The 12081-nt window shown below is 52.4% G+C and overlaps 1 protein-coding gene across 1 annotated transcript; it reads right to left on the bottom strand.

The window, feature by feature from the left end:
* Positions 1 to 4902: 4902 nt before the first annotated feature.
* On the bottom strand, positions 4903 to 11367 carry C14H1orf53 (chromosome 14 C1orf53 homolog). Its single transcript, XM_068985797.1, has 3 exons — positions 11116 to 11367; positions 6357 to 6458; positions 4903 to 5062 (listed from the first exon to the last, which is right to left on the bottom strand). The coding sequence occupies exons 1-3, from the start codon at positions 11365 to 11367 to the stop codon at positions 4991 to 4993; spliced, it is 426 nt and encodes a 141-aa protein (XP_068841898.1). The 3' UTR covers positions 4903 to 4990.
* Positions 11368 to 12081: the final 714 nt, after the last annotated feature.

Raw genomic sequence — 12081 nt, 5'->3', positions numbered from 1 at the left:
CCTTGAGGTCCAGACGTTCCCTCCAAGAAGCTAGTCCGGGGAGAAGAAGAAGGGCGGCGGCGGCCAGAGGTGCGAGCCAGTCCCCAGAATCTCGCCAAGGGGGCCTCTGTGAATCCAAATAAATAATCAGGTGGTTGGTGGGTGGGTCTCTCTGTGTCTCTTCTCCTCTCCTCTCCCTCTCGGTCGGAATTGACCCGAATCCCTCACCTCTGACCCGCAGCTCGCTCCACCTGTCTTTTATTTCTATTTATGCTTCCAAATCGGGAGGAGGAGGAGGAGAAGGGGTGGGCAGAGGCCACCGGCTCGGGCCAGGGCCGGGCGACAGGCTCTGAGGCTGCGTCCAGCCCTCCCAGCTTCTCAGCAATCAGGAAAGGTGTTAATGGAGAAGACGGCCGGGAGGGACCCTCATAAAGCCGGGAGTCCCTCGAGGACTGGCGTCCCGCGACGCGCCCTGCACCCCGCCCCCCGCCCGAGCCCCCGGCCCTCCTTGGCCTTCCCGGAGATGCTGGCACCTCAGAGATGCTGCCGCTGCCAGCTGGTGCCCACATAGACGGCGAGCGGGCGGGAGCGCCTGGAGGGGGGCCGGGGGCTGAGCCACGGATTGCCCCCCCCCCGCCGCACCCCCTCCTTTCCTCTCGGCGCTCCGGGACCGGGCGCCCGCAACCCAGCCCTGCGCGGTGCGCTCTGCGCCCGAGGGTGGCCTTCTCCGGCGGATCAGCACGCCGGCCCCCGGTATCCTTGCAGCCTGGCTCCGGCTAGGAGGCGGGGACGGCGATCCATCCGGAGAAAACCGACTCCGACCCTGGGAGACGATCGTTTTCCGGCACAGACTCCAATGCCCGGGACACGGCGGGTGCCAGGGTACCTGGTCGGTCTCGGCTTCCCGAGTGGCTGCGTCGCCCCCAGCAACCCTGGACGCAGTCAGGCCGCGAGAAAACGGACGAAGAACCGGGAAGCCTGGCCTCTGGCCAATTATTTACCCAGTCTCCCAACACTAGCTCCCCGAGCTCTCAGAGGTGGGGGCGGGGATCACCCGGAGGTGGCTGCGCGGATGGGGAAGGGTGGCGAGCGGCGAGGTTCGCTGCCCCCGGATGCGGTCCCGGCGGCGCCGCCGCCCTGCCCACCTAAGCCCTCCCTCCCTCGCTCCCTGGCCCACGCGCTTGGGTCCAGCGTGCAGGGCACTGGGGGCTCCGCGCGCCCGCGAGCCGCCGGCGACCACTGCCTGGGATGGTGGCACGTGGTGCTGGGCACAAGGGTGCACCCACCTCTTCTCGCCCTCCCCGCCAGCTCCGCCGCACACTTCAGGGCTGGCAAGGGATCCGGCGGGAGCCGCGAATCAAAGGCCTCTGGCTTAGCCTTTCCGCCCCAAGCCCCGGCGTGCAGCTTGGAGCCCCCGGGTGGGGTTCTTCTTTCTCCTCGACCCTTGGCTGTCCCAGCCGGTTCCACCAGCCAACCAGTTCTGCTGGTTGATCTAAGTTTCCCTCACCCCCCCCACCCCCTCCCGTTTCCCCTTCCCAACCCGTCTTCCTTAGCTTTTTCTCCCCGAGAACGCCCCCATCTCCGCTCGTTTCCCCAGCCTCCCGGGGTCCGCTCCCCCGCTCCCTGGAGAGGCCACCGAATTAGATGGACGGCGACCCTGACCCGAAAACGTTCAGGTCCTCCCGCTCGTCGGGGTCCAAAGCAGCGGGCTTTATTTAACCTCTTTGAGGTCATTACTGTTTTAGGTTATTTGATTTTTAAAAATGCATTTTACACACACACACACACAGAGGCAGGCAGAGACGCGCGTGCACGGAAGCTCACGCTTCAGGAGACAGATTTCGGATGGGAAGATGTGATTGCCAGGAATCTTCCAGCGCCCGCCTCCCCGCCCCCCCAACCCTCGCCTCCCTTGGCAAAATGCACCCCGCGGGTATAGTCCCGGTGACCACCCACCTCCGGCAAGAGACAGTTGCGAGTTCTCCCACGACCTTTTCTCGGGAATCAAGCTTTTCCAGAGGCGCGCACCACCCACCCACCCCACCCCACCCCAATACAAACTTAACCGACTGTTTTTTTTCCTGAGGAGGGGATAGTTTTGGCATCCAGAAGTACCTTTTAGTTGTTGAAGGGTAGTGAAAACTACCAATAGCAGCGAGTTTTAATCCTCCATCACGGGCAGATGTCCCCTCCACAACTCAAGCCCTTGCTCGAATGTAGAGAAGATGAAAAGGCAGGTGTTCCCACGCAGCGGAGGCGTGGGGGGCGGGGGGCGTTCCTTTGGGGGGCCGCGAGGCTTCAGAGAGCTCAGGAAAGGCGACATGCCCATGGCCGTTCGCCAGGTCGTGGGCCCTCTTCTCCAGATTTGTTCGCAGACCCCCGCTGGCTTCCGGCGGTGGAACCCGGCGCGCCGGACACTCCCGAGGTCGCCTTAGGACACCGCACACCGCGAGGGACAAAGACCCGCGCCGCGCCCGGGGAGCACCCCCCTTTCTCGGGCCCCTTCTGGTCCAAACACAAGACCGGTGTGGGAGCCCCAAGTTGCACGGGATTGTCGGGCGGGGGGCGGTGGAATAAAAGCCCTTCCCTTCCTGGCTCTGCAAAATCGATGGGGTCGGTGTGGCTTTTGAAGAGCGGGGAGTGTGCTAGCAATCCACCTGCTGGGCGAACAGCCCAGGGCCGGGCCTTCCCGGGAGAGGGGACCGGACGCCCCACCAGGAAGCTTCCCCCAGCCTCCACCCCGCTAAACCCCGCACGAGAACTCCTGCTTCCCCCGGGTCTTTCCGTATTAGAAACCATCTAGAAATCAATCTCTTGATTTATGGGGCCCGCCTCGCGGCGGCAGGAGCCTCCAGAAGTAGCCCCAGAGTTGATTTAAACCGGGAAGTCTATTTCTCAGGCATCCACATGTGTTTGTACACACACACCCAATAAGAAACCTGACTTTTTACTTTACAATGTGCGAATACAATATAGCTGGAAGCTCTCACGGCGAGGCCCATTTATGTGGCCGTATTGTGTTTAATGTGGGAGCACCCGCCGCTGCCAGCCCTCCCTGGGGGCTTCACCAGCATCTCCCCCAGAACCGCGGCGGACAACTTCAGACCTTGATTCGAGAGCTCTAGAGGCAGGAAGAGTCAGAGCGCCCCCCTCCCCGCCCCCAGCCCACCCCAACCCCACCCCAGCGGCGGTTCCTCTGCTGTGGTTGTGGGGAACGCTTAGAATTTATGGCAGGAAGAGTCACAGAGTCCCGATAAGGGTCCTCCCGCGATGGACATCCTACTTTGGGCCAGGTCCCCGCTGCAGGAGGTGAGCTGGAAGGAGCGACAGGCGCGCGTCCAGGAGGCAGCATCCGGACCTTCTTCCCACCTTCCAAGCCGCTTTCTATAACACTGTCTAAACAAGGCGGGGCGGGGCAGAGCTCAACGTGAACTTGCTTTCCTCTTCCTCTAGTTTCTCCAGAAAAAAAAAAGGCCTCTTAGACTCTGTTTCCTTCTCTTTTTAACTCTTGGGACTACTAAAGAAAGCCCCATCCAGCCCTCACCCAGAAGATGGCTTCGGTAATCTTCAAATCTGCCTGGAAACCTGGAGCTAGCCACTGCTCCTTGACCTGAGAATGGAAAAGAAATTGGCTGCCAGGAGTCCACAGACTTTTCTGGAAAGACTGCCTGCTCCATCACAATGCTGATCTGTTCTCTGATTCTCCTCCAACGAGCTCCTGGAGAGGGCAACACCAGGCCACAGACACTACTCTTTACACCCAAAGAGGATGCTAAGATCCCACTAGGCCCATGAGACAGGGTTGTTCAGGGCACCTCAGTTAGAGCATCAGAAATACAGGGGCACCAAAACTGCCAAAGTTTTGGGAAACAATTTAATATTTGACATAAAATGAATACTGGAAGTCATGGCATATTAGAGACTTAATGGTGTCCCCCCCCCCCCCCCGCCCCGGACCCCATGCCTTTTAAAGTTTAGAAGGGCCTTTGTTTTGAATTGAATATGGGAGAAGGCATCAGACATTTTTGTTGCTTAAGATTTGTAGAAATCTTTGGGGGAAAAAACCTTCATTGGGGCCACAGGCAGAGATTAAGGTAGACCTTGGAGATGTTAGAGAACCTTTCAGATTCTGCTGGGAGTAAAAGCTAAGGGTCAGCTCTGGGTAAAGCCAGCCTGCCATCTCACCCATCAGCCTCCCCTGGCCAGAGAAAGGCTTCCTGGGGGACTGCCCTGGTCACAGGGAAACAGAGAGGTGTGGAGAGGGTGGTCCCCGGGGTCCTAGAAGCCAAGTTGGAGGTTGAAGTCCAGGGTCTTCATAGAAGTGGAATGAAATGGGCTAATAAAGCTAATAAATACCCTAAGACAGATCAGCCTGAGGAGCGCCATTAGAGGTAGAGGGGTAAAATGTGGGAGAGAGGAAAAAAGAATGGTTTAGGCGAGGCGTCTTCAGTGGCCTGACCCCCAAGTTGGAATGATTTGAAGTTTTTATTGGGGGAATGGATGGAACATGAGTGCACTTCTTGCTGCGGAATAGCACTTCTTGGGCACTCATATGCTGCCCAATGCAGTGTTACACCAACCTCCTCATCCCTCAAGATGTAAGTAAAAGGAAGCATGTAGTCAGACTCTTCTATCTGCCAGCAACCTCCCTGGGTTGCTAGCACTGAGGAGAAAAACAGTAGGAGAAGTGGGGCTATAAAAAAAGAAAAAAAATCAAGAGCTACTAATGTGACCTGATTGCTGGTATTTATTTAATGGAAGAGTCATTATTTTCTTTTTTCAACACTGTCTGATAATGAAGGAAAAAGAAAGCAAAATAATTATCAATGTGCCACTTCAGAAACACAAATATTTGCTAACTTTTTATTTTGTTGATGTTCGTTTAACATATGTACTTAAGATGAATCCCGTGCTTAAGTACTAACAGCCCAGAAAGCCATTCTGGATTAAAATTTTATTTATTTATTTTTAATAAGGCTCGCTTAGATGGAGAACAGAGATAAAATTGTTGTCACACATAAAAATATGAATTGAACTGCTTCTTTTTGGATGGATCTTTAACATTGATTTGACCATATGGACACTGCAAAAGAAAGAAAACAAGTTATTGTTGAATTATTTAACAGTCATCTCGAAAAAGTGCATGTCTCATGGTGAAAAAGAGAGACTGCTGATGATGTTCTGTAGATTATTTGATCTACCGCCTACAGACTCAGAAGAGGGTGGTGGCAAAGTCTGGCAAACGGTCCTAATTAGGGTCCAAGAATCACTTCCTAAACGCATCCTTCCAACTTGAAGAATTTTACCATCAAAAACTCACCCTTAAAAAAAAATCCTCCAAGTCCTCCATTCAGGCAAAGCTCTTAGGCATTTGATTAGAAACAGCTAAAGGCACAGGTAGGAACACCCGTAAAGCTGAAGGCTCACTGTATCAGTGCTGGCTAATACAAGGATTTCAGTGTTGGCCCCTTGATATAAAGTGGGTCAGTGGAAGCAAATAACAACTTCTTGCCCCCAAACATTCAAAGTGGCCTATAAACAGAGGTTATCTGTTTATAATCTTAACTGCCTAAGAATTTCCTTCCTGCGAAAGGGACCTACTCTAAAAAAGGTTACAGCGAAGAACCCATTCACATTTATTTATTTTTTGCTCAAAATGGGGAAGGATTACACGTTTAGCACGTCTTAGTCAGTGAGCACAGGGATTTAGGGTCACTGAAATATACATTTTAGGAAATGTACAGCACTAAGTATGGGGTGGCGAGTCTCATGCTTATTTTAAAGACAGAGTAGAAAATAGCTACAGAAAGAGCAGGAGGCAGGCGAGAAGGAGGAAGGGAGGCGGAGTAATAATAATATGCAGAAGGAAGAAGAGGAGGAGGAGACAGGAGGAGGAGGGAAGGAAGAAAGAAAGGGAGCAAGGGAGAAGCAAAATCATTACCGTCAACAAAAACATACCTGCCAGTGTTGGGCAAGTATCTACTGATTCAGCTAAAAATGAAAAATAAATGCTTCCTGGGATCTAGTCTGCAATATTCTGGATTTCTTTTCCTGCTGTCTTTGAACTCGCCTAGTGAACACAGCTGATTTGAAACCTCGTGAAAAGTTTCTTCACAATAAAAGAACTCCCATGAATTTCCCATCACGGCATTTCAAGGAACCGATGCCCACGGTGAAATGTTACAAAATTCCATTAACTTTAAAGGTCCTCTGTTGATCCTTAGGACTTTCACTGTCCTAGACTAGGGAAGCTTGTGAAAGTGCACCACAGGTCTATTTAGCATTTTTATTTGACTTGTTTTTCAAATAATAGGTATTTATGAAGTCACAGAAGCACCAAAGACTGCTGCTGTACTGCAAGGGGAGCTGGTACTCACGTGTCTACAGGCTGAGCCGCAGCACTGGCCTCTCTGCAAGTGGGCCAGCTGGGTGAACACCATGTAGCCGGTAGCTGGGTCCACGTAGTTTAGCTGGCCAGCCTGAAGAGTAATGAAATCAAACAATTCATTCATCTCAAAATTCATCGTATCTCCTCACCATAATTCCTACCCATAAAATACTGCAACATTTTTCTTCAAACAATATTAAACTTCTTCCCAGCAATTTTCGTGGCACTTGCAATTAAGGCCCGAATGCATTCCGACATTATACACAGTCCAACTTTATATGACATGAGGAGAAAATATAGTTTGAGAAAAACGAGAAGTTGATGGAAAAACAAGAACGCCTCTATACCCAATAACGATGCAGCCACCGCGCAGGTATTTTTCATTCAGTTTCTAGGTAACAAGTTTAATAACAGGTGATTTAATGACTTTAAGAGCTTAAGAGGCTGAAAATGAACCTTCACTCAGAAGTTGCAGTTGCAATTTCAGTGCTTAAAATATGCGGATAATGATTTAAACTTACAGAAAATGTGCTAATCAAAACCAACGGTCCTTCTAGAAAAAGTGCGGCCTTCGCTGTTATTGAACACTTTTCCTTACCTTCATGATGCGCCGCCGCTCCCCCGCACGCTTTGCACTGCTTTCTGTTTTTGGAGTGTTTTTATTACCGTTTTTAAGCAAAATGAAAGTATTGTTTTAGCATATTAACACTCACTGTTTCATGAGTTTGATCAAAAGCAGCTTTTACTACAGCCCTTCAGATGTCAAGGATGCATGCTCTACTTATCAAACATGGTTTTAGAAAGTTGTTCCAGGTACACTATGTGAAGACAAAGTGAACGATGCAACCTCTGCTATGGATGCGGACCACGTGGCTGACATTATTTATCCTAGAGATTTAAAAAAAAAAACTTTTACTTTTGCATTGGAGTATAAAAGAGTCGGAAACGACTGAGCGACTTTCACTTTCACACCTGATGAACAACGTTGTGATGGGGGCTTCCCTGATGGTCCAGTGGCTGGGACTCCGAGCTCCCACTGCAGGGGGCCTGGGTTCAATCCCTGGTCAGGAAGCTAGACCCCACTTAACGCAAATAAGAATTCGAATTCTACATCAAAAGATCTGGTCTGCTGCAAGACCCAGCACAGCCAAAAATAAATACTTAAAAACAGAAAAACAACGTTGTGATAGTTTCAGGTGGACAGCAAAGGGACTCAGCCATACATATGCATGTATCTATGCATGTGTTCTCAGACATGTCCTACTCTTTGCAACTGAGTAGGATCCTCTGTCCATGGGACTCTCCAGGGAAGAATACTGGAGTGGGTTGCCATGCCCTCCTCCAGGGGATCTTCCCAACCCAGGAACTGAACCCACATTTCTTACGTCTCCTGCACTGGTAGGTGGGTCCTTTACCACTAACACCACCTGGGAAGCCCACACGTGTATCCGTTCTCCCCCAAACTCTCCTCCCATCCAGGCTGCCACGTAACATTGAGAAGAGTTCTCTGTGCTGTACAGTAGGTCTTGGATGGTTATCTGTTTTAAACACAGTGTGGGCATGTTGATCCCAAACTCTGCAACTGTCTGTTCCCTTTGGCAACCACAGATTCATTCTCTAAGTCTGTGGGTCTGTTTCTGTCTCGTAAATAAGTTCATTTGTATCATTTCTTTTTAAATTCCAGGGGTGTGTCATGTCCAACTTTTTGCCACCCCATGGACTATATAGTCCATGGAATTCTCCAGGCCAGAATACTGGAGTTGGTAGCCATTCCCATCTCCAGGGGATCGTCCCAACCCAGGGATCAAACCCAGATCTCCTACATTGCAGGCAGATTCTTTACCAGCTGAGCCACCAGGGAAGCCCCACTTTCACTTTCATACTATATTTCTCCTTCTCCATCTGCCTTACTTCAGTCAGTATGACAGTTTCTTGGTCCATCCACGTTGCTGCAAACGGCACTATTTCATTCTTTTTAACTAGCCTTGAGACTTTGAAGGGGAAAATTTTGAAGGGAAAAAACTTTCTCCTGGACTTTTTCTGTAACCCTTTTACCATGCGGTAAGTGCACCATTCTTGCATAGAGCCTTTCCATTAAATTACATGTGACACGGAAATGTCTTCTGACATACATTTTCGTGTGTGCCACAAACTGCTTCTTCGGAGTGTCTTCCTTAATGGCTGAATATTTTGTTCTAGTTCGGCTTTTAGTCAACTATACCTCATGAGTAAAGTGTGGAGCAAAACGACAATTAGAGTTCAAGTCTAGGCCTCCTCCAAGGCAACGAGGGCAGCAGAAATCCCACAATCGACTCCCAAGGCCAGTCTAAGGGGCCTCCAAAATCCTTTGGGGTCACAGAAGCAGATTACGTGAGACCAGAGGCACTAAACACTACGTTAGAATGACTGACTGTCAAGACCTCACTTCTTTATTTATTAATACAAAGTCTGTGTTGCAAGACTTGGAAGAAAAGTGAAAGAACACTGGTAACTCTGTCCGCAGACATCTCTCTGCTTTTCATAGCTGGGGGTCTTCTGAGAGCAAATTGCCTGGAGCCTGGGAGTTTTACAGACTGCTCCCGGGTATGGGCAGCTCTCTTGCTTTCCCTGATGGGGAAACTCTGAGCTTGTTGGCTGCCTGCACAAACTTAATTTATCCTTAGTGAATGAGCCTTAGGTAATGGTGGCAACAGACAAAGGTGGGGCAGGAATGCTGACTGAGAACGAGATGTCCAGGGAGGCAGATCAGTACAGGTAAGAGAGCTGCTTGCCTGCAGGTGTGGGAGAAGGACCAGGGGCAGGGGGCTCTGATTTTTGAACAATAACAACAAATTTGTTATCAGCTTTACTTATAGGCTCTGGGACAGTCATTTAACCTGCAATGCTGACACTGATGGATTTCCTGAATGAGAAAATGTTTCTTTCCCAGGCTGATGGAGCCCATCTTTCCAGGCCACTCGTGTTTGTTCTATAGAGAATGACACTTTACTTCTATTTACCACATTTATATGGTGAAATGTGCTTAGTTGCTCAGTCGTGTCTGACTTTTTGCGGCCCCATGGATTATAGTGACCAGGCTCCTTTGTCCATGGGATTCTCCAGGCAAGAATACTGGAGTGGGTTGCCATGCCCTCCTGCAGGGGTTCTTCCTGACCCAGGGATCGAACCCAGGTCTCCCGCAAGGCAGGAGATTGTTTACCATCTTGAGCCACCAGGGAAGCCCATATGGTGAAATATGGGAACAAATTACACATGTTATTTTAAAAAGAGTATAAACAAGAACAATAAAAGCTGCCAGTCGTTTCCTAAAGAGTCTCTGTGCAGAAGTTTCAACACTGGAATGAATCAGGGAGTGGATTTCACGGCCTACCAACTGCCAGCGAAAAAGTCAACTTTAGGCAACCTGCAAGTTTTCCTTCTCTGCTCCCTTGGTTCCAGCTCAGACCTGGTTAACATCAGTCCCGTGAAGGACTGATCACCTGCAGTGTATCACAGGCTACTTTCATATCTCTTTTTGTATCTTTATCATAGAACTCACTTGCTCTTTAAAGATGATGCAAATATAAATATGCTACCTTTAAATGTATGTAGTCTAAGATATTAGAAAGCATGATGGGAGGTGACAACTTTTGATTTAAAGACTCTTGAGAGTCCCTTGGACTGCAAGGAGATCCAACCAGTCCATTCTAAAGGAGATCGGTCCTGGGTGTTCTTTGGAAGGAATGATGCTAAAGCTGAAACTCCAATACTTTGGCCACCTCACGTGAAGAGTTGATTCATTGGAAAAGACTGATGCTGGGAGGGATTGGGGGCAGGAGAAGGGGACGACAGAGGATGAGATGGCTGAATGGCATCACCGACTCGATGGACCTGAGTCTGAGTGAACTCTGGGAGTTGGTGATGGACAGGGAGGCCGGAGTGCGGCAATTCATGGGGTCACAAAGAGTCGGACACGACTGAGCGACTGAACTGAACTGAACTGAAACCCTGAACCAGAGAAAACAGCTCAAGATTGTCTGCGAAGAATGTAGACTCCTGATTATAGTTTCCTTTGTAACTGTGCTCTGAGAGGTGCAAAAGACGAAAGGATGGTAGCAAAAATTAAATTTAAAAAAAAGTTCATCTTTTACGTTCTCATTATTGCAATCATTGGTGTTAAACTGATACTGCGGATAAAAACACATATTTTCCGGTGACTTCTCAGCTCGTCTACCTCTTACATCAATGCTTCACACCCCTCCAACACACACCCACACACACCCACAAACACACACACACCCACACCCCCCGGAGTTTAGTTCGGACACAGATTAGAAAGGAGCTGCACTGATACTCAAAATAGATACATGTTAATTCTTCGCTGAGAATAGGGAACTGTGGCTAGTTTTCAGGAGAAAAGTTCTGAACGGGACCCAGCCGCATGAACAGAGGCCAGAGACACGCCTACGCCGGCCTCTAGCCACCTGGCTCGAGGTGGGGGGACCGGCAGGCGCACAGACGCCCCAGGCGGCGGGGCGGGGCGGGGCGGGACGCCCGAGGGGCGGGGCCTCGCGGAGCGGGCGCATGGCCCCAGGGCAGAGCCCGGGCGGGGCGGGGCTTAGGGTCTCGGGAGGCGGGGCCTTACCGCGCAAGCGCACGGCCCTCGGGCGGGGGCTGCGGAGGGGGCGGGGGCTGCGGAGGGGGCGGGGGCTGCGGAGGGGGCGGGGGCTGCGGAGGGGGCGGGGGCTGCGGAGGGGGCGGGGCCTCACCGCGCAGGCGGCCGTGTGTAGCTCCACGATCCTCCGCTCCGCCGCCGTTAACCCCTGGCTCGCCGGGCGTTTGGCCGCTTCCTCCTGCCCGCCCTGCGAGTCGGGTCCGGGGCCACCGCCGTCTTCCCGCGCAGCGGAGCAGAGGGGGACGCCGCGGCCCCGTCGGAACGCTGCTCCATCACGGGGCGGCGGCGGCGGGGCGGCGGGCCGCGGCCTCCCGAGCGCGGAAGCCGGGACCCGCCAGGCCGCCATGGCCGCCGCCTGAGGGGGCGGGGCGCGCGGCCGCGGGGCGGGCCGGGCTGCGCGCGCGGGGCCTGGCGGAGCTCGGGCTGTCGGACCTCGCCGCCACCTCCGCACCTCAGCCCTCCGAGCCCCGACTCCCCTTCCCACCCCGGCCTCGAGCCTCCGGAGCCCGCCCTCCGGTTCTGGACCCCGGCCCGCACCCCTGACCCCGGACCGAGGGACCTCCCCACCCTTCCCGACCCCGAGCTTGGCCCCTGCGGTCCCCGCCCGCGCCCTGAGGACCGGACCCCGGGCCGTCCGCCGCCCCTGCGGCCTTGCCTGGAGATGAGGTGACTCGGGCGGCTGAGAAGACTCCTGCGGGCGGCTGAGAAGACTCCTGCAGGCCGCGGGGACCGGAGATCGTGCCTTCTCCACCCTCAGGACCTCCGCTCCAAGTTTCCCATTGGCCTTCTGTCAGGACACGTGGACATTCTTTTTCTCCTGTCAAACGAGCCTCGAGATCTTTTCAGCATAATCGCTACAACTGATAAAATGCCAGAAAGTGATCCGAGTCGCCCAGGTTCGTTTATAGCCAGCTTGGGCTCATCCAGGAAAGGCTTGAGTATTTGCAGGTGCTGTGTGCTGGGAGCGGAGCCCTCCAGCGCCCGGCTCTTTGACCCAGACTAACCGGAGGACCAATAGCAGGAAGAGGCGTCGGTTCCAAGTTGCTAAGTCATTTGCAAA

Source organism: Capricornis sumatraensis, chromosome 14 (assembly GCF_032405125.1).
Source record: "Capricornis sumatraensis isolate serow.1 chromosome 14, serow.2, whole genome shotgun sequence".
Classification (NCBI taxonomy): domain Eukaryota; kingdom Metazoa; phylum Chordata; class Mammalia; order Artiodactyla; family Bovidae; genus Capricornis; species Capricornis sumatraensis.
Note: the sequence above shows the minus strand (reverse complement) of the source record. Positions and strands in the feature narration are given on the sequence as shown.